This window comes from Mustela erminea, chromosome 3 (genome assembly GCF_009829155.1).
Source record: "Mustela erminea isolate mMusErm1 chromosome 3, mMusErm1.Pri, whole genome shotgun sequence".
In the NCBI taxonomy this organism is placed as follows: Eukaryota; Metazoa; Chordata; class Mammalia; order Carnivora; family Mustelidae; genus Mustela; species Mustela erminea.
In genome coordinates, this window is record NC_045616.1 from 152,779,740 (window position 1) to 152,807,294 (window position 27,555).

The 27,555-nt window shown below is 50.0% G+C and overlaps 1 protein-coding gene across 1 annotated transcript; it reads right to left on the reverse strand.

Annotated features, from left to right (window-relative positions):
• Window positions 1-546: 546 nt before the first annotated feature.
• OTULINL (OTU deubiquitinase with linear linkage specificity like) lies at window positions 547-27,555 on the reverse strand. Its single transcript, XM_032337738.1, has 8 exons — window positions 27,319-27,555; window positions 8,324-8,483; window positions 8,204-8,235; window positions 8,010-8,101; window positions 7,118-7,267; window positions 4,559-4,687; window positions 3,368-3,637; window positions 547-2,020 (listed from the first exon to the last, which is right to left on the reverse strand). Exons 1-8 carry the CDS (start codon window positions 27,386-27,388, stop codon window positions 1,847-1,849), a joined length of 1,077 nt encoding a protein of 358 aa, XP_032193629.1. The 5' UTR covers window positions 27,389-27,555; the 3' UTR covers window positions 547-1,846.

Sequence of the window (27,555 nt, forward strand, 5' to 3'; positions counted from 1 at the left end):
GGGGATAGCTTTGGACAGGACCAATGAAATGACAAGAGTTATACAAAACCATAGACACTTCCAAGCAGGAATGCACTGTAAAAATCAATTAAGAACTCCTAAAAACAGAAAAGAACTCCCATTTCTTGTGGCTATCAAGGTAACACGAAGCCCCTTGGTCTGAGATGATTGCTTTCCAGCTCTTCAAGCAGAAAACGAAATGACAGTAGGCACGACACAACACACCATTGGACATCTAGCTTAAGTAGGACGCTGATTATCCTCAGTACCAAAGAATCTGGATGCTATCTTCATATACCACAGCATGGAATGTCCCTTATTTTATTTACAGAGGACACAGTATGAAAATGGGAGAAAACATTAGCATCAAAAATGTTAAGTCACTCTTAGAATGGATTTGTACCTTTGAAGTAGTATAACATTGGCCAAGGTTTTAAAAGTTATTTTGTATTTATTGAAATTCAAGACAGACCAGCAAAGTACCTTCAAAATAAAGATTAACAAAAGAAACTAGAAAACTATTTCTGAAATAAAGATGACTAAAAAGTAGTTAGCTTGAATTTATTAGTTGTCAACCGTTGCTCTAACATGTTACCAGAAACCTAGTGACTTATACCACATAAATGCATTATCTTCTAGTTCTGTGGGCTAGAGATCTGACACAGGCTGCGCTGGGCTAAAATCTGGAGGCTCTAGGGAAGACTCTGTTCTCTTGCCTTTTCTGGTTTTCAGAGGCCACCCCCAATCCTTGGGTCATGGCTCCTTCCTCCATCTTCAAAGCCAGAAATGTTGTCTCTTTCTGTTCTGTATTTCACATTTCCCTTTGGCCTTGGCATTCTTCCAATTCCCTAGTCCCATTTTTAAGGACCCTTGGAATTATACTGTGCCCACCGAGAGAACCCAGAATAACCTTCCTATTTCCAGGTCAGATTAGTACCTTAATTCCACCTGCAACCTGATTCTTCTTTGCCATTTAACCCAACGTATCCACAGGTTCTGGAGATTAGGACATAGACGTGGTGGGGGTTGGGGCGGCATGATTCTAGTTACCACACCTTAAATACACATGTAAATAAATACACCACAGTTTAATGTTTTGTAATGGTTCAGTAATTGTCATTCAGTTGCCTTAACCTACAGAATTAATCTTTTTTACCCATATAAAACAGATTGGACTGGCCAGATGCAAAGGTAACCAAAAAAATGTAAAGCGATATAAAACAAATTGTACAACATTACAAAGTAGTGATTATTTGTGTATGTGTTCATATATGTATATACAAAACTATACAATGTATACACATGTGTATATGTGTGTACACACACACACACAAACACACACATGACTTTACAGTTAATCAAGTGGTTCTAGAAAAATCAATATACCATAAAGATTCCGGGGAAGGTAATGCTTCTAAAATGAGGCCACACTTATGAAGATCCAAAATCAGTCAAAGACAAGGTTCCTAACGAGAACATCAAAGTTAGAGACAAAGTCTTTCCTGTTAGTCCTTTTTCCCTTTTCTTCTCAATTTTTTCCTGTTGCACTGCCCAATTTGCAGTCCTTGTGCCCTGAAAAGCCTGCCACATGTGAAATGACCAGAGCCCATATGAACAAGGTCAAACCACCAACCCATAAATATTAGTGAGGCCGGTCTGGAGGAAATTGCTGGAAAACAAAGGAATGCCATCCACGCAGCCCTGTGTCCAGCGCACCTGCCACTCCAGAGAAGAAGGTCCTCAGCCTTTCGGGGACTGCAACGCTACCTTTGGTTTTCCCACTGGACTTTCCTTGAAAGTGTGCCTGCTGTCACTGGCGAGAGCTGGTGCCCAGTCCACACCAGACTTAAAAGACGGGAACATGGTAGTGGCGGTCATTCTCCGTCAGCAGGGAGATCTCTGGCCACTCCCTGGGCGGCACGTCTGGGTAGCAGACCTCGAAGTCTCTGCAGTTAAACTTGAACAGTCTGAACACTTTGATTTTTATTTCAAGGGAGTGTCCAAGAATAAACATATCGATCTGCAGAAGAGAGGAAAAAGGGTTTACAAACACACATCTCCAACTCCCGTGCCCCAGCAGAGGAGGGAGCGTGTTCTCCTGCAGCTTAGGGAGGAATGAGTAACGTGCTTACTTAGATCCACGCATGAACCACTGAGGGGCCATTTGCAGAAACACACGTCTGTGACGTGGAAGGTGCGGGAAGGCAGGGGAACATCTTTGTGGACCAGCGGGAAAAAAATTACAGGGAAAAGCTGTTGGGGGCAGTGGTGGGACAACTAAAAATAAAGGAATGCTCAGAAGAAAAAAGTCACTTTTTCCAACAGTTTTATATCAATTTTGATAAGAATACCAGGTAATTTTGTATGTTGCCTAAGAGAACAAAGCAAGACAAAACCTCTTTACGATGGGGATAAGAAAGTATTCTCTGGATGGAAAATTTTCTTTTCTTCTTCTTTTTTTTAAAAGATTGGACTCATTTAATTATCTGAGTATGTGTGCGTGAGCAAGGAGAGAAGCACAGGGAGAGAGGGACAAGCAAGCCTCGCGCTGAGTATAGAGCCTGATGCAGGGCTTGATTTCACAACCCCGAGATCATGACCTGAGCCAATATCAGGAGTCGGGCGCTTAACTGACTGAGCCACCCAGGTGCCCCTGGGCTTAACATTTTTCAATAATTTTTTTTAAGTTCAAGTTCATTTATTGTTTTTAGTAATCTCCACATCTGTGTGGCATGAACTCATGACCCTGAGATCAAGAGTTGCATGCTTTTCCAACTAAGCCTGCCAGGCGCCCCTAAAATTTTTCAATAATGTCTATTTATCTTCAGCAAGGAACCAAATGCTTTCCCAAACTTCATCTCATTTTCCACCAGGACTTTCTCCTGGTTCAACTCTGTTGTGGGAGAAGCTGCCACCATCTTGGAGGCAGAGTGAAAGGTTAGAAAGGCTTCCTGCCCTGGGGCTCTCCGGTCCTGGCTGGGAAGACACAGCAAACTGCATGGAGCCGTGAGGCTTATTCCTCTTCTTTCCCTTCTTTTTTTTTTTTAAGATTTTTATTTGTTTATTTGAGAGAGATCACAGGCAGGCGGGGGTGGGGGGGGGAGCAAGCTCCCTGCTGAGCAGAGAGCCTGATGCGGGGCTCGATCCCAGGACCCTGAGACCATGACCTGAGCCAAAGGCAGAGGCTTAACCCACTGAGCCACCCAGGCACCCTCTTTTCCTTCTTTTTAAGGGTCAATGACATCAACCCATTACCTCTTTGCAGTGGGTTTTCTCACTGCTGGAAGGAAATTCCAGATGCCTGTGCATTCAAGGACGGCCAGTATCGTCCTGAATCAAACATGCAGGGTTCTTCTGCCCCCATTACCTGCTCCAGTCCACACGTGTCGCCCACAGGATTCAAGTGGTTCATCATGAAGCTTAAAGGGTCAGATGATGTTTCCCGGGCAAACAGGAGTCGAAAAAGACTGGGAATGACCTTGTTAGTCTTCATTTGTTCATAAACTTCAGTGACTTGATAGAGCATGATAAACTTTAAAGCTTCATATAGTTTATATTCCAGAAGAACATCAGAAAAAAGGATGTTGCACATACTTCCTCTCTTGTGGTAATCTTTAATTCCACTAAATTCAGCCCACTGAAAATACAGATGTAAAAGGGAAATTTACAGGGGAATGGTGAATTCCTACACCATGGCATCATTTTTAAAGTACTTGTAAAAATAAACCAAAGATGAATAGAGGGGAGCTTGAACTTCTCATTTTATAGCTTTTGACCCTGATTTTTTGTTAACCACAAGTATGTGTTACTTTTACAATCACAAACCAGTTTAAATGAAACATTTTTCAAAAAAAGCACTGTCAACTTCGTAAAATGCCAAGCAAGTGAGTTTCCTGACAGCTTAAGATAGTTGAGTCACACAGAAGAGACTCCAGAGATAAACAGTAATAACTAGTACTCTTTACCGCTCACTTGCCAAGCACAGATTAAAACACTTCGCAGACATGAAGTCACTGAAGCCTCACCATAACTGTAGAGGGGACATACGATTTACACATCAGTTTTACAGACCAGGAAACTGTGGCACAGAAATGCTATGGTTATCTACCAACGAGAATTCATTTCAACAATCCAAAATCTGTGTCTATTATAAAGGCAGGAAAAACTCTTAAGTTCAAATTACAGCATCTGTGCTATCCCCAAATTATTAATAGGGCACATCCCAGAAGGGCATTTCTGAGTGCCCTGCCCGGACTGTGCATCCCATCTTTCGAGGGGAAACAGGTAAGTGTTAAGTGTTAAGTGTTAAGGTTTCCCAGAGAGCCCACAAAGGCCTCCTTAACCCATCACTCCAAACCCTCATTGTCACATGCAACATGGCTCGTTCATTACTTGGAAGGTGAAAGAACAGGAAAGCCAATCTCCACTTCCTAGAAGAGATGCTACTGGCCACGTGTTCCCCTTATGTGGAATCGAGTGACATGCCTGACAGAGAAGGGTCACTACATCTGGGGGGCGAGCTTTCATTCCTAGTCTTTTCCTCCCCCGGGACACTCACCTGTGTTTTCAATAATTCCACACATTTACGTAATTTTCCAAACACATTGGAACCTGTATACTTCTCAGGACCAAAACTGTATTGCTGGATCCAATTACAACCTTGTGAAAAGAGCAGTTTTTCAGGAAGCTTGAAAAGGAAGTAGATGCCAGCCATGATTAGTACCTCCACATTTATGGCCCACAATTCAGAATACGTCACGGTCTATGATCTCATCTCCCTTAGCAATCTCCATTTAAAAACATGATGACAACAATTAAATAAAAGCATATCGTTCCTTCTTTTCAATTTGTGGATTATAGGATTTGGATCAGATTTTTAATTTATAATTTTACAACTGATGAAAACATACATGAAGATTGTGTCTATGGAAACAATCTTTCTGCATAAAACACTTCCTAAACTGCCTAATTATATCCCTTTAGAAACTGCTTTTGCCCAAACAATGCTAGAACACCACGGTTCATTAGGGGGCATGTGGACTTTAGGACGAGGCGCTGGGGTCCGATCTGCACACTGTCACTTACCAGCTGAGAGACTGCTCAACTGGCATCACCCTCTTGGCCTCACCCTCCACCATAAATCAAGGACAATGCCACCCACTTTACAGGACCTTTGTTGGGATTAAATAAGATTACAAAATACATAAGACTCTGATCAGTGAAGGGATCTAATCCATTTTCCCACCCCGCTGAGACTGGGGAGCCCAGAGGCTTGGTTATAGTCTCTGTCCTCAGCAGGTAGCAGGCCTAGCCCACCATGCACACTTGACAAGTACTTGCTAGATAAAAATGAAACTAATAAAAACAAGTGTAATTTTAAAAATGGTAAGGAAATAGACCGTATATAGTTACATATATTCATATACTTTATATTTCCGTGCTCCTCCATCCTTAAATGTATGCCTTAGATTAAACACCCTACATTCAAAATAAAAATTCAGGTTGTGGGGCGTCTGGGTGGCTCAGTGGGTTAAGCCTCTGCCTTTGGCTCAGGTCGTGATCTCAGGGTCCTGGGATCGAGTCCCATATCGGGCTCTCTGCTCGGCGAGAGCCTGCTTCCCTTCCTCTCTCTCTGCCTGCCTCTCTGCCTACTTGTGATCTCTGTCAAATAAATAAATAAATAAAAATCTTTTAAAAAAAATTCAGGTTGTTCATTAAGAGGGTTCTGCCTTTGAAAGAAAGGAAGGAAAGAAGGAATGAACAAACGATGGATGTACCACCTTACACTCTTAAAATGAAAGAAAAACAAACAGGGCACAGACTGGGAAAAAATATTTGCAAATCACATATCTGATAAGGCACTTGTACTCAGAATATATATAGAACTCTCAGGACACCTGGGTGGCTCAGTCATTAAGCATCTGCCTTCAGCTCAGGTCATAATCCCAGGGGTCCTGGGATCAAGCCCCCCATCGGGCTCCCTGCTCAGCCAGAAGCCTGCTTCTCCCTCTCCCACTCCCCCTGCTTCTGTTCCCTCTTTGGTTGTCTCTGTCTGTCAAATAAATAATTAAAAAAAATTTTTTTCCTAAAGAACTCTCAAAATTCAGTCGATAATAAGATAAAAGTAAAAATAATTTTAAAATAAAGTAAAAAAATTAAAAAAATTAATAAAAATGTGCAAAAGACTTCAACAGACACTTCTCCAAGAAGATAACAAGGAAAGACATTCATCCTTCCACACTAGAGGAATGCCAACTAAAAGCAGTGCTACCAGTGAACGCCTATCGGAATGGCTAAAAATAACCCCAAATCGATCCTGGTTAGAATGTGGAACAACTGGAACTCTTATACTTTACTAGTGGAAATGCAAAAAGGCAGAGCCACACTGGAAAACAGATGGCAGGTTCTTATGAACTTAGACCTACACCTACCACATGACCCAACAATGTCTCTCCCAGGCATTTGCCGAAAAGGAAAAAATCCTGTATGGAGATATTTATAACAGCTTTAGTCATAGTTGTCGAAAACTGGAAATAATCCGGATGTCCTTCAAGTGATGAATGGACAAACAAGCAGTGTCATACTCATGTCCAGGAAAAGCACTCAACAATAAAGAGGAATGAACTACAAGTTCACGTGGCCTGGGTGGACAGCAGTGCATTCTGCTAAGTGAAAGAAGTCAAAGCCAAAAGGCTACATGTTGGATAGTTCCATGTCCTGGACATTCTGAAAAAGGCAAAAACGATAAGGACGTAAGACCTATCAATGGTGCCCCCCGAGCTAGAGGTGAGGGAAGGGCTGACTATTAAGGCATGGGGGGGGGGATCTCTGGTGCACTCTACAGGTTTGTCAAAACTCGAGTAAGTGTAGAGGAAAAAGGGAATTTTAGTAGACCACCTTGTTTATGAGGGAGAGATGCCCTTCTTGAGAAAAGACAGTGACATTAAAAAGAAACAACACTGAGTAGGACAGCCTCTCTGAGATGGACGGGGTATGTGGGGCCTTCGAAGACTCCTTCACTCTTAGGACGCACAGAGCCGCCCACATGCACCCAGCCACCTGCACAGCAAAGCTTATCGACCCGCCGTTCCCCCTTGTTTCTGGCGTGCAGATGTACCTTCACGATGTCTTTCTCTTTCATCCAGGACGGAAAGGAGAGGCCCTGGCTGAAGACCTGGAACAGCACTGACCTCAGTCCATCATAGTTGTCTCTCCTCACTCGTCGGACACATTTGATGTGATGCCTCCAAAACAGCTCCTCGTAAGCCTGTCCGCACAAAAAGAAGTTGGTTTTCAACTCCTCTGGCTAAGAGAATAAACAAAATGAATTCACTGTACCGTCAGTGAGGCATGGCCCCCCAATAAAGTGGACGACAGAAATGAAAACAATTTCAAATTATGAATGCGACCACGTGTCATTTTAAAGGGACTCCCCTGTGTATTGAGTCCATGTCCTGCTCTTTCAGTCGGTGAATTCCTGGAAGCCCAGGGCCAGGGAATATCACTTAGGGGAGATGATGACTTCAACTGGACCACAGTGAGACAAAAGTACTGGATACGTTTGAGACCACACTAAAGAGCACTTGGAATGAAACTCTCTCGCTGCTAACAAGGCTGGACGCCACCGCTGAGAGGAGCTACCAACCCTGGTCCAATGGGCAATTCTAAAAATCCTCAAAATCTTTTACATTCAGGTAAGAAAGGCTCCCCTGCATGTGGAGATAGACCATAAGCCTGGGGTGGGGGGCTGAAAAGAGTGTCACCCTCAAATTGCCCGAAATTACAGCCTCATTTACGTCCTCATCCAGGTCCTCAGAGGCCCTTGCTCTGGGTGATAGCCCAAAGCCACTGTGTGGCCGCTGCTTGACTCCACCATGAGTCACAATTGCTCCTTGTGGCACATCTGGCATTAGCGGATCTCTGGACTTCATACAGCAGAGTGGAATGTTTGTTTCCCAATTTTTCCACCTGCATACTGCCTCGTCTGGGACCCGCGGTCACACACACACCTTCCTCATCAGCTTGGCACGTGGCGTCTCTCCTTTCCACTCTCTCGCGCAGTAACTGAGCAGATCAACCTCAGCCTCGACGCTGAGGTTCCCTGGACCAAATCAAACGGAAAAGGGATTTGAGTTTCCTTTTCCTCACCCTTCTCAAACCCTCTCTGCACCTTAGAGGTAAGAAAACATCTGAAAATACTTACTTTTGAATTTTCTCTGCAGATAGCCAATCCACCTGGAAGATAAAAGGAATGGCAATGTCAAATATCTACTTGGAAGGGCAACAGTCTGTTTGTAAACTGGAAGCTGATCCGACCACCTACCATTTCAGCCAGTGCCCTAAATCACAGTGCATCCTCCGGCAGTAGCAAAGGGCGGCCACCAGACAAGCCGCTGCCAACATCACCGACCCCTTCGCTAGTCTCCACACAGTACCCAAAGCCTGGCTGGTGGCTAGCATCCAGGAGTGAACCTGGTCACTTCCTAGAAAAAATAAAAAATAAAAAAATCACAATTATACAAGTATGCTTTGTTTAAGGGGGAAAATGTATTGGCTGATTTTACCTGCAAAGTCTCTATCACTGATGACATGAACGGATTTTATTTTTTAATTTATCTTATAAAGATTTTACTTATTTATTTGTCAGAGAGAGAACACAAGCAGGGGGAGCAGCAGGCAGAGGAGAAGCAGGCTCCCCGCTGAGCAAGGAGCCTGATGCAGGACTCGATCCCAGGACCCTGGCATCATGACCTGAGCCAAAGGCAGATGCTGTACCGACTGAGCCACCCAGGTGCCCCCAATCACATAAACAGTTTTTTAAATATTCAAAAATTCAATCTGAAAGTAAAAGAAACCCCGGTTCTCTGATAATCAACGTTCTATGTAAGAATATCTTTGTTCCACAGAATTTGCAAGGAAGAACCGTGAAGAAGATGGCTTTCAGAATCCCTTGGACTGTTCAAAAGCTGCCTCCCCTATACCCTGGCGGTGTGACCGCAGGAAACCTAACTTCTCTCCTCTGAACTGTCTTGACTGTAATATTGGGGGAAACGCTGACCTCACTGGGGCAAGACGGAATGAAATGATTCCAGAACCAGCACAGTACGCCTGGGCCCTGCACGGCATATCTGTTGAATCCAAGAATGGTTCTAGGAATTCCGCTCAACACCGGGGGCCTCCAGCGATGCCACCACCAGGTGCTTCTGCCCACTCAGATATTCTTTAATCATTATGAGCAATTACAGATGGTGTCATCATCACACACACACAATGAGTGACCCAAACGGCAGGCTGGACATTGTTTCCAGGAAGTGGACCCCTTAGAAGAGGGGTGAGGTGTGGACAGGTGCACTGTGCATGGTATGTGCTCCCATTCCTGACGTGACCAGGGGAAATGAACGGGCCAGAGAGCTCCAGTTGTGTACTCACAGGATTTTACTACGTGCAACTGTATTATGCTGGGGCACTTAAAATACTGACGTACAGGTGAGGAAGAGAACTTCTGAAGAGTGGCCCAGCCTCCCAGGGTTCATTGTGAAATCATTCCCTCTCTGGCACAAGGTTTGGTAAAATTCCAGTGATTAATAGGAAAAGCCTCAGCAATTCAGGATCTATAATGGAAGCATTTTTTAAAAAGTCAGTTCTACGAGATGTCCATCAACAGATGAATGGATAAAAAAGAGGTGGTATATATATACAATGGAATATCATGCAGCCATCAAAAGAAATGAAATCTTGCCATTTGCGATGACATGGATGGAACTAGAGGGTATTATGCTGAGCGAAATAAGTCAATCAGAGAAAGACAACTATCATATGATCTCCCTGATATGAGGAAGTGGAGATGCAATGTGAGGGGTTTGGGGGTCAGAAAAGAATAAATGAAACAAGATGGGATCGGGAGGGAGACAAACCATCAGAGACTCTTAATCTCACAAAACAAACTGAGGGTTGCTGGGGGGGGGTTGGGAAAGGGTGGTGGGGTTATGGACATTGGGGAGGGTATGTGCTATGGTGAGTGCTGTGAAATGGGTAAACCTGACAATTCACAGACCTATACACCTGGGGCTATAAATACATTATATGTTTATAAAAAAATAAAATAAATAAAATAAAAATTTTTTTTAAATGTCGGTTCTGCACCCAATGTGGGACTTGTTCTCATGACCCAGAGATCAAGAATCACATGCTCCACAGCCTAAGCCAGCCACATTCCCCAATTTTAGTATTTTTGATCATATGAATATTTGATATACATTTAAGCTCTGATAGGAAAGAATTTATCAGCAAATAAAGAAATAAAGTTACCAAAAAAGAAAAAAGAACTAAAGGTACCAGTAACTAAGAACAGATACTTACAAATGACTTAAAAGGGCATTTTTAAAAGCAGGTACTCATCTGTTTAACAATTTATTCGCTGTTCACTATATATTTACGCCTGCCTAGATATTTGGTAAAACTTTTGGGGAGTTGTTTAAAAATGTAACGCGATACTACCTTTACATCAATAATTTAGATGATTGTTAATTCAGAGTCATTTCCCAACTGTGAAAACTCTGACATAGGCAAATACTTTTAGTAAATCCTTAAACTCAGCAAACACCAGAATTTTGTCTAGATGATACATAATTTCTTTTAATGTATTTATGAACATATTCGAGAAAAATGGAGTATTATATATGGTTTTACAGTTTGTTTTTTCTCTTCATACAAAGTAGACGTCTTTTCATATCACTACATAGAGGTCTACATTCTTCTTTTTAGGAAACACCTAACATTTCAGTGTAAAGACAGACCATCGTATGTGTACAGTCACTGCCTCACTGATAAATCATCCGGATTGTTTTCCATTTCTCACTCTTGCAATCATTGCCGAGACAGACAGTCTCCTCCAACGGTCCTTGTGGGCCCATGGGGGCTTTTAGGATAATTTCAAGAAGAGGAAACTCTGGACCAAGGGGAGCGTACGTTTTTAGTTTTGACAGATATTGCCAAAGCACTTTCCAAAACAAACCGTCGGTCAACAGCCCCACCAGTCGGAGCGCCCGCGCTGTCGCTCTACCCCGGTCCTCGGCCCCGGTTGTGATTTCTCTCTGGAGTCTGCACTCCCGCAGGAACAAGGCACGTTTCTTCTTCTGGGAAGAGGCTGGGGACAATCTGCCTGCTTGCTGCCGGCCGGTGCTCATGGTTGCGGGGGCTGGGAGGGCTGGACGTCACTGAGGTGGGGTCGGCTGCTGCCCCCTCCATAGGGCACGCTGCTCTCATTTGTCACAGACTCTAAGCAACCCCTGGTGTCCTTTGGGGCCTGCCAGGTCCCTTAGGGCTCTAGATTTGAGACCCCCACACCAGGACCCTCTCCTGAGCATGAGCCTCTCTGGCAGCTGCACGGGGCCTCCACGGGATGCCCTACAGACAACGGCACGCCTGACCCCCACGCACACGGACAGCACATGACCCTGGCCACTCTCTGGAAAGTAAACCCCACTCCGACCCAAAAAAGGCAGAGAGGATCAACTTATCAGGAAAACACAACACAAAACAAAACACCTGAGGGCTCCGTACGCCTCTCCTGTGCAAAGCTAGCACACAAGCTCACACGCCTTGGTCTCCCTCTACATAACTGGCAGTTTTTGGTCTAGTGGCTTAACCCAGGAAGGGCCAGAGAGCGCCATCGTGGGGGCTGGGGTGGGCGCCGGGGGAGCAGCCTGGGAGAGATCCCCGAAGCCCCATGGGAGTGGCGGCAGCTCAGACAATCCTGAGGTGTTCACATGAGACACATGACACGATGTCATTACGAGGGCCGGGCTTCTTTAAGGAGAGGAAATGCAGTGTGTTGGTTTTTTTTTTTTTTTAAAGATTTTATTTATTCATTTGAGAGACAGAGCACAAACAGGGCGAAAGGGAGAAGCAGACTCCCTGCCGAGCAGGGGCCCGATGCAGGCTCGATCCCTGGACCTGAGATCATGACCGAAGCCGAAGGCAGACACTTGACGACGGAGCCACCCGGGCATCCCGGAAGCACGGTGTTTCAGTGGGAAAAGGTATGGCTTCGCCGGTCATTGGAATAGCGACAGTCTGAGTTTTGCTATGAGCCTGAGCCGTGCTAGGAATCCACCCCGTCCCGCTCCTGCCGGCCTCCCTCCGCTCCAGCCCCAGCCCAGCCCCGCTCATGCCCTGGTGACTTCACGTCCCTGAGCATCAGTTTCTCAGCCTGGGGATGGCCACAGGGCCCGGCACCGCGGGAGTGCAGCCCGCACGGGAACGGAGCCGTTGTGAGCCGGGTGGAAAGGTTAGGGAAGCACTGAGCATGCCGTCTGACAAACCCTGAGGCCCAAGTCCCTGTCCCTTATCATTTGTTTTGCTATCAGTCCAACCACCCTTCTTCTGAGGAAGCCGCGTGGGAGAGAAAGACTGAACACGAAAGCTGTAAGGCTGGGATTCAAAGCCCGGGCAGTGTGGTGCCCGAGTGGCCTGGGCCCTTGGCTCTCCTGCCCATGCATTACGCCCCTGAGTCAGTCTTCAAATTAGCTTTGCTACAGCAAGTGGAATTGAGACTCTTTAAAAAGAGACTTGAAAATCCATCTCCCGCCCCCGCATGTATCAGTAGCCGGATTACAACTCAAAAGCCGCAGCCACAGACGGAGACACCACACACCAGGGCTCTGCGGAACGCTACCATCATCACGACTTGGGGGATCTCACGGTCAAATCTCCTTTCCCCAAACACAGCAGAGAGGGGATAAAACTTCCCATGTCGGGGCCTTCACTGCCCCCCGACCCCGTCCTCCAGCCCGGCAGGGACCTGCCCGGCCTCCCCTCCCCTGTCCACGAAGACCGGGGCTGGGGAGATGCTGACCCGGACAAGCACGGGGAAAAGAGAGCTGGTCCCACCGCCAGGGATTCTGTCATTCAACCGAATACAAAGAGGGACAAGGACAAGAAATGCAGGGGGGGGTGTGGGGGCCACAGGTTTGGCAATGAAGCATCTCCAGAAAGTGGGGGCCGCAAGGACGGGGGCAGGACAGATCCCTGCTGGAATTAGGGATTTGGTCGTCGCCCATCTTTGTCAAGAGAGAAAAAAAAGAAATTTCGTTTCAGTATTTTTGGAATGGCCCACCTGGGTGGTGGTCCTGTTGGAAAGCGGATTAACTAGGCCTCACAGCACAAAGACCAGTGAGAGAGCCCAGGCCACACAGTGGGGAAAGGTCGCTCCGGAGTGGGTCGGACCTTGGAGGAATGACAGCAGCGGAGCCTCGCGAAGTCAACAGCGCGGCTATCAGAAAGTCAGATCTCACCTGCCGCCTCTCAAACTATATATGGCGACGACACCACGACTAGAAGTGAAAAAAAAAAAAAAGGCTTTTTTTGTGTGTGGTAAAAGTCTACTTAGAGTTTTTTCCATTCTCTAAAATGTACCAAAGCTGAAATAATTCAAACATTCAAACAGGAAACCAAAAAAAAAAAAAAAAAAAAACCTGAAAACAAAAGCAAAAGACACTGCGACTCCGGAAACTGCTGAATGTGCAGCCGGCAGTCCCACCTGGGAGCCCTGGGCTTCTTCTCATGGAAACTTCTCAGTGTCTCCTTCGCCCCCAACACTTCCAGGGATGCCCCGGGCTGGAACAGCCCATCCCTTCCGGCCTCTACTTCTCTCCCAATCTGACTCACCGCACAGCAGCCCATGACCCCTTCTCCCTACACACGTCTGTCTACACTGCCAGCTGCATCTGGGTGATGACTTTCTCCTGAAGCACATCAGGGACTCCCCTGTGGACCATGGAGGGGGGACATTAGGCCTGGGCCAAGAGACGTAAAAGATAAGTTAATGTAGATATCTAAGCAGAGGCGGTGAAGAAATATATGCAGTAAAATCATCTTGTTAAGGAAACATAAGGTAAAAGATGCCAAACTGAATTTAATGATGACAACAGCTCTTGCCTCTGCATCTGTCCTGTGTTGCGGTTAATCAGAGAGAGTGCCCGAGAGAGACTGGCGGATCAGGAAGCCGAGGGACCCGTGGGAAAGGTCCCAGGACAGCCACACACTCTCTGTGGCCAGAGGGGTGAAGGGCTAGGGGCAGCTGTGACCAAGCGAGGGACACAGACATGTCAGAGGTGTTGGTAAACTTCTCACACTCTTCTGAGCTGAGTCCTGGAACACTGCCCCCTTCGATAAAGTGGATGTGGCTTTCGGGCTGTTCTCAGCAAGGGTGGGAAGTGAGGCAGAGAAGTGCGATCAGAAGCCAAACAGTGCAGCAGACACAGGAGGGTCTGGGAAGGCCTTCTGTCCCCCCCCAACCACGCCCTCCACGGTTGTACTTCTCGCCCCCAACCCCGGGCTGGGCCCTGGGCAGGCAGGAAGTGAAGTGGAAAGATGTCTGCTCTGTCCTCAAGGAGCTCGTGGACGGACGGCGCGATGCTCTCCTGCAGGGAAGCCTACTGGTCGGCTTGTCCAGGCCCACCTGGTGTGAGGCAGGAGGTCTCTCTGCAGGGACGCAGAATGACACAAGGCCCAGAGCGCCTGGGTGGCTCAGTTGGTGAAGCGTCTGCCTTCCGCTCAGGCCATGATCCCAGGGTCCTGGGATCGAGTCCCACGGCAGGCTCCCTGCTCAGTGGAGAATCTGCTTCTCCCTCTCCCTCCCCCTCTCTCTACCCCCCTTCTTTATCCTTTCTCTCTCAAATAAATGAATAAAATCTTAAAACAACAACAACAACCCGAGGCCCTCTGAACTGGACGCCGGTGGGGCAGGCAGACCTCCATCCCCAGGGGGTCGCCGCTCTCAGAGCTTAGTTCTGAGAAACTCAGAGGCTCGAGAATCAAGCAGACCAGCGCACATTAGTCTGAACAAGTGAACTAAAGAGTATGCGAGCAGCGCGACAAACATGCAGAGCGACTCGGAGAGGCCGTCGGGGCTCTAAGCGACGCGGCGCGTGGGGGAGACTAGAGAGGAGCATCAGCACGGCGGTGTGAAGGCCAGGGTTTCAACGGTCTTGGTTCTCGAACATTCACGGGTTAGCTGTTTGTTTTTATATCAGTTATGGAGGAAATATTCAGGAAAGAAAAGAAATCCTCTTAGCAAATCTTGGAAATATGGGGTCCAAAGGCTTTGTGTGCTTTTGCGTCTCAGGCATTAATTCTGCTCCATTAAGAAAGGCCAGACTTCCACTTCGTAAAGTACCACAACCAAAAAGTGCAAGACCGGTAGCCCTGAGGCAGAGAGCCACCAAGAGGAAGGTGTTTACCCCGAAAGCCATGACCAGTAAGACAGTCAGCTGTCATCCTGTCCGGCAAGCCGCTCAGGCTTCCAGAAGCATCTGCGCAGGACTGGGCATGCTGTGCCCCAGGCTCCTGTTCAACCTCGTGTCAGGAAGGACGGCAGCAAACCGCTCCTTGCCAAACACTGACAGGATTATGCGTGTGCGTGTGTAATAATGGCAGAGGTCGGAGTTTTTTTCATTTACTGGGCACAAGTTTAGGGGTGTTAACTACAGCCCATGACATAAAAAATAAGTGTGATTTTCTAATCATGGGTTGGGGATTTTGAAAACCCCCAACTCTAAAAGCACAAGAGCTACGGATGGGCTAGGCTTCCAGGTCCTAGCAAGCTGGAACGCCTTCTCGGGGCAATCTCAGCGCTCCAGGATCACCTTGCCAGCCCGGCGGCAAGTGAGACCAGTGACTCGGCGGGACAAGCCCAGGACTCTGTCTTTACTTTGCCATAGTCTATCTGCAGGACCTCAGCCAAATCACTTAGCTTCGGGGATCCCAAAACATTTCCCCAGTGGAGAAGACCATCCGTGGATAACAGAGGGTTAGAACGAAATTACACCCACTGCCACGATGGGTGCTTGCAAGGCCGGGGCCCAGGGCAAGTGGAAATTCCCCGGCTGAGCCCCCACTGCCACCTCCCCTCCACCTCCGGGGGTGGGGACTCACTCCCACGTGTGGGAGACCACTTCTTTTTCGGGACTATTACTCTCTTTACTGATCCACGTCTATTATTAGTCTATGAACACAGAGTAAGCTCCTCCTGTGGGCTGAGCCGTGGGCCAAGGGCTGAAGCCATCACTGAGAGCCCTTGTCCTGTGTCTGGGGCACGACCGAGGCAACACTCCACAGAAACAGAGCTCCAGCAGCAGATGTGACCTCCGCCAGCAAGAGGCAGAGTGGACCCAGGACGGACAAGTGTCCACAAGGCAATGGAAGCAAGGGAAGCGGGCCAGGCTCAGAGCGGCGGGGCCTGCAGATCCTGTTCGAGATGCTGACGCTACCTGAAGATCAGGGGACGGTCCTGAGCAAGAGGCCGGTGTAGCGGGATCTGTAAGCACGGTCTGAGAGGGTATTGCTTAGAGTCCTGAGGAACCTGTGGGATCGCCCTTCTACACGGCACCTTTTAAGTCTTTCACGGAGTCATAGGATGCTCTAGGTGAAGGGGCTGGGGTTCCACTTGCTCCCCAAAGCCCAATGTCCACCAGCCCCTGTGCGGAGAGGGTCCCTCCGCCCCACCCCGGCGCTCCCTCTGCGCTCCGTCCAAGCTGCAGGTGGTGAGGCGTCTCCGTGACCGTGTCCCCTGCCGGCCAGAAAACACCTCTGAGGGGAAAGGCGAATCTTGAGTCACCGCGGACCTGGGCATGTGACGGGCTGTGGCTTGTACCCTTCACCTCTGGGGCGGAGAACCTGAAGCCCAGAGAACAGCGAGTAGAAGTCTGAACTTGAACCAACACGCTCTGACTCAAGGTCAGTGCCCTCAGAGTTAGCCTCAGAGCCACCTTCCCGGAGCCATTCTCTTCCAAGAGTTCAGAGCAATCGCAAGCACGACCGTAAAAGGCGGCCATCGACTCCACCATGCCGCTTCTGCTCTCGGTAAACATTCCCATCGCCTCGGCCAGTCCTCATGTGACAGTCGGGGGAGGGGGTCCCCTTCCAGCAAGCTTTCTGTAGAAGCTCAGAGAGTAAGTATGTTAGGCTTCCCAGCCATCTGCTTTCTGTCACAAGTTCTCCAATTGTCCCTGACAAAGAGCAGCCATGAGACCCTACGCAGGGGGCTGTGTTCCAAGAACTTATTTACGGACACCGATGTCTGAATGTCATGTAAGTTTCCCATGTGAGGAAATGGTATTCTTTTGATTTTTTTTTCTTTCCCCAACCATTAAAAAAAAAAAAAAAAATGTCAAAACCATTCTTTGATGACCAGCCATCCAAAAACTGAGTGGCGCCAGATTCAGCCATAGACTGTGCTTTTTGTCAAACCCTGTTCTAGATGATTCGCCCAAAGGATGCATACAGCCTGAGACCGTGGTAGTTAGGATTGCAGAGCAGTGAGAGAAAAGGCCATCAGCTCGCGATTAGCCTGCCATCGACTTAAAGCCCTTCCGACCAGTTGCTGGAGGACATCTCCTCAACCGCCGAAGGGAGAGACGAGGCTCGGTGCTTTCATCCCGCCGTCCCCAGACGTCCAGCTGGGAGGATTTTCCTGGACACCCAGCTCTGGCCTCAGCCTCAGCCCTCCTCGACTCCTTCCCGAGGGAAAGCAGCTGGTCAGCTTGGCCCGCCCTCGCTTGCCAGCAGAGAGGGACCCTGGGGCCTGACCTTTTGGGGGTGGGCTCAGCTCAGGCATTGCTCAGCAAGCCCATCTGGCCACACAGCTAGGACGTGTGGGTTTTATCTTTGAGCTGACATGTAAAAACCCTCTGATGCTGGGCACCTGGGGAGTGCAGTTGGACGCTCGACTCTTACTTTCAGCTCAGGGGGTGATCTCGGAGTTGTGAGGTGGAGCCCCTCTGCCCCTCCTGCTTGGACTCTCTCTTGCAAATAAATAGATCTTCTTAAAATTCAAAGAATAGAAATAAAATTCTCTTGACTCCCATGGCTACCTTTCAGGTCATCCAGAACCTGGAAGTGAAGCGAGGCGGCCGTCATGCCGGCTCCATGCCCGAGACCCAGGAGCTGACGTGTAGCCCCGCTAAACGTCACGTTCCGGGATCTGCTTCGCTGCCCGCCAGGACTTGGGTGGCGCGCTCTCAACTCTTAGACCGCTAAAGATTAAGCCTGTCTTCCACCTCCCAGTGCAAATCATTTATGAAATGGGACCGAGAGAACTAAAGTTACACTCAGACGATCCAGTCTTCATATCTGCCCTGCGATGGTTTTTCCATCAGTCAGACCCGCTTGGGCTGTCACCACTGGTTACTCATCCCTCTAAGTAGCTTCCCTTCCCCAAACCATTGTCCACTCTGTAACCAGTGGTGTCTTTTTCTTTGTTTGGGACTTGTGGCTTTTTTACATTCAATGGACGTGTCATCTCCTATTGAAAAATCTTTCCGCTTTTTTTCTTCTTATTATTTTTTTTTCTTTTTTTTTTTTAAGATTTGTATTTATTTACTTGATAGAAAGAGAGAGGAAGCACAAACAGAGGGAGCAGCAGGCAGATGGAGAGGGAGAAGCAGGCTCTCTACTGAGTAAGGAGCCCGATGTGGGGCTCAAACCCAGGACCCTGGGATCATGACCAGCCAACTGAGCCACCCAGGTGCTTCTGGTTTTCTTACTTGTCAGAACAACTTGACTCCTAGCAGCCGGTGAAGTGAGCGGGAAAGGCTTCTAAACAAGGTGTGAGAGGTAATGGTGCCTCACTTCCTAGCCCCATCCTAGCCAGAAGCCACGGAGAGCCGGTTCTTCTGGAACCAGGAACCAGCCGCATCCATAATCCACAACATCTAGGAACCCACTGAGAAGTGGAGATGGGCCTGCCCATGACAGCGGCACAAAGCGGGGCCTCCCTGGGCTCCGGGTGTCTTCCTCCCCTCCCTGCTCACCCATCCCTGCCCCTCTACGTGGTCCTTTAGCTCTGCTCTCCGGGAAAAGAAACCAGAGGCTTCCAGCACTATAGACACGACACGCAGGGTCTCTGGACCAGCAACATCACTACCCAGCGGGTGCTCAGGAGCACAGGTCGCGGACCCCGTGGAAGCAGCGTCTGTGCTGGGCAAGGTCCCCAGCCACCGGCTCACACGCCACGCCTGCGGGCCACTGCGATGCAGCCCACCTCCCCGCCACGGCGCCTGCGTTTCCTGATTGACTACCTGGGTCCCCAAGGCACGCCAGCGCACCACCAACGCCGGGGTGGGCCGCCGGGAGTCCTCGACCCTTTCGTTATCTCAAATAACCTATTATCTCAGGCCAAGTGATTTCCGAAATTCCTCGCAGGAGGAAGCAGGCCCGCTGCAGTGTCAGTGGCCGTGGGATCCCCGGGGAGCGCCGCCTGCGGTCTGCGCCTCCTCCCCTCGGGCAGCAGGAGGGCGACGATGCCCAGCCACCGTGCTTCCGCAGCGCAGGGCTCTGCCTGCCTGAGAAGGGACTTGGCTGAAATTCTTGCTCAAGGCATCCAGCTGCTCCTCTGGCCTCCAGCAAGGGTGACGACAAATCCTGGCCTGCTGGGACTCCCCAGTGTCAGCATTAGAAGTTCCACGTCCCGGGACTATCTCGTGCCAGACAGGCCCACGCGGTCGCCCCACGCGGCCTGACCCCGGCTCTTCCCTCTTCGCTCCCCGCTGCCTCTTGCTCAAGAGGCCTGGCTGTCGGCTGCTCCCTCAGCGCCGCCACGGCCTTCCCGCCTGCCTCCCTCGTCCGGGCTCCCTCTCCTGCCTGCAACACCCTCCATCTCCTCGGGCTCCAGCTGTCGGCGTCGCCGTCACTTCCTGGGGCAAAGCCTCTGGCCCGTTCCCACCCCCTCCAGCCCCCCAGGCTTGCTCAAGTCCCCATTACACGCTCAGCACACGGTGTCCCTTCCCTTTGCGGCACTTAGCACAGTTTACACAACCGTGTTTGTTTGATCAGGGCCTGTGTCCCCACGTAGGTCAACGTCTTGAGGACTGGGATGGGGTCTGCTTTCGCTCCACTTTCTTGGTGCCTAGGCACGGGGCAGACGGTTAATAAATATTTGTCGAACCAGTAAAATGAATCCACGCAATCAGGATCCAGGCTGCGTATCTCCGTGAGAGACACGGCAGTTCCCTCAGTGTCCATTCTCTCTCCTCCCACAGAAAGAGAGTCCTGACTTCCAGCTGGGTGCGTGGCTGCTGGCAAAGGCTACATCTCATCCTCCCTGGGTGCCGGCGGAGCTGCACTGGGGAATTCTGACTCGGCAGCATCAAGTGCACTTTTCAGGGGGCTCTGTTGAGAGGGATGCGGTCCCTGTCCTTCCTCCTCCCGCCTAGCCAGAACGTGCGTGTGGGAACTGGTGTGCGGCCGCCATCTTGGGCCACGAAGCAGCTGGCCACGGAAGCCACGCAGGGATATCAAGGGGAGGCGCTGGGCCCCTCACACCGTGCGGCCCACGCCAGCGCTGGAGAGCCCCCGTGGAGCTGGAACATGAGAGCAATAAACTTGATTCGCTTATTTGGGGTTGTTCTGTTATTCGGCCACAGCGAGTCCTCACTAAGAGCCCGTGCCTCGGTGGTCCCTTCTGACTGGGAACACCACGCCTACGTCAGAAACAGGGAGCCACCGCGTTCTCTCTTCCCCTCACGACACTCATGGACGTACAAAGCAGGAAACGAGAATGCGAAGCGGTCACCCAGCGGGACGGCTCCCAGGTAGAGCAATGAGCCAGCCTCAGGGGCTCCGGAACCCACAGTCTGGTCCTAGAGAGCTGAGCGCCTCTGGACCGCAGCTTCCTTCCCCGCGGACAGACGCACGGGGCCGTCCGCCGCCAGTTCCCTGCCTCCACCAAAGGCCTCGTTATGGCGACTGGTTTCTGAGTTCTCCTGGAGGCGTCGTCACACTGGGGCACAAGACCCAGGAGCTTCAGCAGTTGTGAAACAACTGAGCTTCAACTACGCTTAAAACGTTACCCACAACTTGCACCACAGGAAAGATGCCCTGAACACGTGCAGCGGTGACGTGAGACGTGACAAGTGCCAGCAGCGACCCCCACCCCGAGAAGCCCACGCAGGGTTCTACAGATCGCCCGCAGCAGGGCCTCATGGACGCGACCAGTTTCTCAAAAGAGCAAGAATTTTTTTTTAAAGGGCCAGTGGAGGAGGAGCCCGGCGGGAGGGAGAGAACTGTGCCTTCAGAGGCTGCGGGCTCCGCACTTTGAGTGAATCAACCGATGAGGCATCGCTGGGCGAGTACAGCGGAATAGTAAAGCGTGAAGAACAAGACGGCACGGGTCAGCAGCCTTGGCTGCACAAGTCCTGACAGTCGGCTGCGCTGAGCACGGCTGCGGAGTTCAGGAAATAGTTAAAAACCAAACTAGAGGGAGACACGGTGGATAACGTCGATCTCATACACTCTCTCTCGGTTCGAGGAGTTTCTCTCTCTACTTCAGACTGCAGGGGAAGGATCGACATGCCCTTACACCGATTCCTGTGCAAAGCTGCGGGACCCAGAAGTATTATATTAATAATGCCACTGGTGGGCGCCTAGGTGGCTCAGTGGGTTAAGCGTCTGCCTTTGACTCAGGTCGTGGTCTCGAGGTCCTGGGTTCGAGTCCCACATCAGGCTCTCCACGCGACGGGGAGCCTGCTTCCCCTCTCTCTCTACCTACTTGTGATCTCTCTTCTCTCTCTCTCTCTGTCAAATAAATAAATAAAAATCTTTTTTAAAAATCATTTAAAAAAAAATAATGCCACTGGCTACGATTGCTTTTCAAGGTAAGTGGCCGACCTGATCCTTGGCTACAAACTGAACTCCACGTTCATTTTTAAAATGCCAAGTGAAATGTTGAAGAGCTGATCTGTCTGCCGGCATCAGGACCGAGCAGCCCTGTACATCTAGATGGCCACTGATTACACGCAGCCCACACCGCACGGGCTGGCCACCTCTTTCACTTCCCTTTCCTGTCAGCTGTCCTGCTTCCTCCGTGTCACTGGGACAATCATTTTGACTTGTCCCAGTGACATGACTGGGAAGACACAGAGCACTCACTTGTCCTGTCACTCGAGAGACCTCACAGGAAAGGTGAGGTCCTCCTGGCACAGGTCCACAAACATGGCCACAATGTACCACGCATTACTCTAAGACCTAGGGGACAATTCTCTCTTAACCAGGCAAGAAGGAATTTAGTTCACTTCTCCTAAATTTGGGGGACGAAAGTCTCCGGGAACTCTCAGCCCTGGCCAAGAGAGAGACACAGGTGTTCAAAGACCTCTGCCTGATGAGCTCTGCCCACCGGCTCCTCCACCCACCTCTGCGGCATTTGTACCCACTGCGGCTGTCCCAAGCCTGGACAGGGCAGGGAGCTCATGTCCGCTGTACCAGGAACAAGGCAGGGCAGTGTGCTCCTTTCAACAGTTAACCCTTGATATGGAATCAGATCCCACTTCTGTCTGAATTGGGGGGAAGGGGGTGTCTGGAGGAACCAACTTGCAATTACAGTACTTTTCCCTCTGCTAGAAGACTAACCCTAACATTCATTAAAGCCAACTACAGGGCAAGCAGAGAAAGTGCTAATACAATATTTTAAATTACTATAGATCTACAATCCAACAATCCCACATAGACTCAAGCCGTGGATACCTGGTTAAATCAACAACAAAAGGCTCACTATCAAATTCTTAATTCAGAGGTTCATGGAGCATGGCATTTTACATGCGATGGTTTCTAGGATTTTTTAAAATTTATCTGACATAGAGAAAGAGAGAGACAGAGAGAGAGAGCATAAGCAGGGGGAGCAGCAGACAGAGAGGGAGAAGCCCACTCTCCATTGAGCAGGGAGCCCAATGTGGGGCTCGAACCCAGGACCTCTGGATCATGACTTAAGCTGAAGGCAGACACTTAGCTGACCAAGCCACCCAGGCACCCTGGTCTCTGAGATTTTTGTTTATTACTTAAAAATCCCAGCAACAGTATTGCAACAGTCCTTAGTCTCCTAGAAATGAACGTAAGCATTTTATCACCCTCTTATTTTAAAAACGATGCCATCTGTCTCTTCTGGCTCCAGTGAATCAAGAAAGTAGTAAAATGGGGTATGACCAGAACAAAAAGTGACTGGCAATATGGACACATAAACAAAACCTTTTCTCTGTTGATTTATTATGAAATAACATTGATCTGTTCTTCCATTAAGCTAATTACAAGTCAATAAACGTGTAAGCAACCTCGATTCTGAGAGCAGACTGCTTTACGTTTACTGCTCGTTTACAAGCAATGTCAAGCGAACAGGAGAAAAAGGTCAAATCCAGGGGCCTGATAACTCACTCACTCCTCTCAAGATGATGCAGCGGCTTTCATAGCTACAAAGAAGCAACCACAATGCTGGAAGTTTTAGCTCGATCATGAAGACTTTTTCATAATCTCACTTCTTCTGTCCCCCAGACCTGTGAGTTACACAGAGCAACACGGTATTAAAGAGATAACCCAACTTGAATTGGGAAGAGCTGACATGTAGGGAGGGAACTGGGAGACGACAGTGCTTGCAGGTAGAATCCTGATCCAAGTTTCAGGAGACAGAAGAGGTGGACAGTGAAGAATCGGTTTTAGGTGGAGCCAGGCTGCCAGGGTTGGGTTCAAATTCTGGCCGCTACTCACTAGCTGGGAACTTGGAGCAAATTCCGACAGAGTGGCGGTTGTGGAGAGTACCTGAGACTATGCAGGGGCTGTGTCGCCATCCAACGCCCACTGTTTCCCATGGCAAGGACAACTGTGGTACTATAGGCAGAGGAGACAGCGCCCACCTGCACCGGGAAGCCAGGTGAAAGGTCATTTTCAAGTTCGTAACTGTGCCAGTCAAGGATTTCTACTTAGCTCAGCACCTGCTACTAAACGTACATCATGTCACTGTGCTTGGCGTCGAATCCATCGCACAGAAACATAAAAGTTTCAAAGTGGGGCAAAGAGGCAGGCAAAAAATACCAACTACGGACCATTTGGTTTTTAACATTCTGTTGTGTGTGTGTTTAACTGCAGCATTGGGGTTTTGTTTGTTTTTGTTCCTAAGCCTTCAAACTTTTTCTTTCTTAAGATTTTATTTATGACAGAGACAGTGAGAGAGGGAACACAAGCAGGGGGGAGATGGAGAGGGAGAAGCAGGCTCCCCGCTGAGCGGGGAGCACGACGTGGGGCTCAGTCCCAGGACACTGGGATCATGACCTGAGCCGAAGCAGATGCTTACCAACGGAGCCCCCAGATGCCCCCAAATAGATTACTTTTTCTTAAATTTTTAAAAAATTAACATGTAATGCATTATTAGCCTCAAACTGTCTTCTAAATATGGAAAATATTTCTCTTTAAGGTTACAAATAGAACACAAAGAACCTCAGCTACTCACTCCTCTTCTCCTTGGCACCCACTGACCCCTGCCAGCAAACTCCGCCCCCCCCCGGCCCACCACCCACTGTTCAGGTTCTGGAGGGCAGCGTCTTTGAAGGCGTTGATTCTAGAATAAGATCAAAACTGGTAGCACCCCTTTGCAGTCCATGCTGAGGAGGGAATGTATGAGCCCCACAATCCTCATCACTCTTCTTGCCATGGACCCGCTGGCTGCCTGGTCCTTAGCTGTTGGATCTGCCCACTCTCCCTTTAAACACAGAAGTGCTCACCAGGCGAACTCACCTGTCTCCCCAGTGTGCTACCTAGATTGCCCAAGGGAACGGGGCAAAGAATGCATTCAGTGGATCATCTGCTTTGTACATAAAGCCATCCTTGAACGGCTTTGGAATAGTGTATTCCATGATACGGAGAAACACATTTTTAACCAGTAGAGAAGTTTACATGGGAAATCTTGTACAAGTTGTATGTGACTTGGTAGCAATAAAATAGGGATAAAAGTAACAGTAACCTCATGGTGTAAGGACACGATGATGATGATAGTGGCAAGTGCTTACTGTGGGCCAGTCACAGTTCTAAGCCCTGTGAATAAAGACAACACAGAATAAACACAACAACAGAACTGAAAAATATTGGCCATGACCATGATTTTTAAGCTTTCTGTTTAGCATTAGACTCTTTCCCCCAGGCAAAATTTTACTCAGAACGGCATATAAAACAAGAAAGGGTGTTTGGGGGACAAAAGGCAGAGGCAGAGCTGCTCTATGTGTAGCTGGAGGCAGGGGACCTGGCTGCTGGGTCCCCTGTCCCACCTGGGGCACTCCTGGCACCCCAGACTAGCCCCTAGGGACCACCCTGGGGTCCCGCAGCTCCTGAGGACATGGCTGCAAACTTGCAGCCTTTTTGGTGAAGAACCAGGGCAGAGTGTGAACGAATCCTAACAGTTAATGACCCGGAGGCTGGCCAGAGGCAAGATGAGACAGGAAAAATGTGGGGAGCACATACCCTCCTCAAGCGCCCCACGGCTAAAGGTATGCGGAGGACTCGGAGTTTCTCCTCCAGTGGGTGGGTCTCCCCCGGCTTCCTCTTCCCCCCACCGGGTCTTGGGGCCTCAGGGCATTGCAGCAAATCATCTAGGGTGCCACTTCCCTAATATTCCAATTCTGACAGTGTCTTTCCCCTCATATTGTGCAAAGATGCTTAGTTCAAGATTCTCAATGTCCCACCACTTAAAAAGAGTAAAAATGGATACCAAAAAATTCTTTTCATCCCTGCCTGCGCTGTAGGGATGCTGTCCAGCTACTGTCCATTTGGTTTGTTACTGACAAGTGTGACTCGTTAGCTGTTGCCATTATCTCAGAACTGAACCTTGGTCTTCCTCTTGCCAAAAGAGGGGTAGCTGAAAATAACCTGCTCCTATCCTGCCTTGGGGAACTGGCCTTAAAATTCCCCCCGCCACCAAACACCACCTGTGAAGAAGGGAAACTATGCTCCCAAGTCCTCAGAGGTTATGGGTTCTGTTTTGGAGGGAAAAGAAAAAAAAAGTTTTCCATAACCTGATCCTTGAATCACATTTTTCCACTGCTGCACACCAACGGCAGTTCCCACAGGCCGGAGAGGAAAGAATTCTCTGGCTCCCAGTGCTGGCACACCTTGGACTCGATGCATTGGAAGGAAAAATTCCTGGCCATTAGGTTAAGCCTAGGCAACTTTCTGCCAAACCAGCTTTCTCCTGCTGAGCCCTACCTCCATTTCCAGCTTTTAGCCTTCTCTCCCAAAATAAGGCAAGGGGTGGGGGGAATCACATCACAAAAAGTTCAAATGACTACACCCTCAGGAAATATTTGGCGAATCCTGTAATAATTCAGGGTACAGAAAGGTTGAAAAATGAGTTCCTTTTCAGAACTTTTGAGATTAGGAGGTAAGTCAATCACAGGATTCTAGACTGGGAGGGGCCTTATGGCCTTAGGGATCTGCTACCCCCATGCTTTCATCCACGAGGATGAGGATATGAAAGTCCAGTATGGCTGCGGCTTCTAGCAAGTGGAGAACTCCTGTCCCGACTCCCAGACGGCACTGTTCCCACCACACCCAACAGCTCAGGTGTGAATCAAAAGTTCCTCCTGAGACCAAGAACCCCAACTAATAAGCAGTCGTGGCACCTGCCAGCTTCGCTTAAACGCTGCAATACCTCGGGCCCCAACTTTGTTTGTGAGCAGGCATGTCCCCCAAATTCACCAGCAGCACCGGGAATGTGCTCAAAATGAGAAGCTGCTCGGTCCTCCCCCCCGCCGCCCCGGAGCTGGGGCTGAAGAAGGGAAGGAAAACAGCCTCCCCTGCACCGCAGCCGCGGACGCCTGGGAGCCGAGCCGCCCAGAAGCGGGGTGGGTGGGCGCAGCGCCCCCGCCCCAGCGCCCATCCTCGAGCTCGAGACCTGTGCCATTGCTGCTCCTGTGTGTGGGGACACGGTTGTTCAAAAGCCAGTTTTCTCTGTTGTTCAGCAAGTCTTGACGGCTGCGAAGGTGTGGCCCACATCCTCCACCAGCAAAGCGCGAAACCCGTCAACTCCCCCCGCCCCCCTGCAACTCCCCCGACAACAAGCAAGTTCTCAGACGGGACGCCGAGAAAGGGACACGGCCGCTCCCCGGCGGCAGGGCCCGACCCCCAGCGGCTGCCTGCGCCCGCCACCGCATTCCTGCCCGCAAGAAGGGCTCCCTCCTCCCAGGAACGAGCCCTCCCCGCCACCGCAGGTCTCTCCCAGCCACGACCCAAACAGCTCTGCCTCCCGAGGCCAGTTCCTATATATGCAGATGCGACGCGACAGTCGTCCCCGACTGCAGCCCAAACCTTGCCGGAGGTGTTTGGGGGTGCAGCCCGTTCCCCACCGTCTCGCCCTGGAGCGCCCCCGGACCTCCCAACCCTCAGCGCGCGGGCGTCGCACCCCAAAGCCGCGGACTGCGTCGACCGCCCCCGGAGGAGAGCGCGCCCCGGGCCGCCCGCCGACCCCCGCCCTGCCCTGCCCCGCCCCGCCTTCCCCCGGCCCGGGCTCACCTGCGGCGGGGGCACGAGGACCCTCCCGCTCCCGCGCCCGCGCCCCCGGGGCGCTTCTGCGCGTCGCCATGCCGGCCGCGCGCTGCGGACGGGCGCGGAGCCTCCCCCGTCGGTCAGTCGGACGCCGCGGCCGCCCGCCGGCGCCGGGGATCGCTTCCCCGCGGCTGGCACGCTCTCTAGCTGCGGGGTGGGGACGGCGGTCCGCGCTCCGGCCCCGGGAGCCCGGCGGCCGACTGA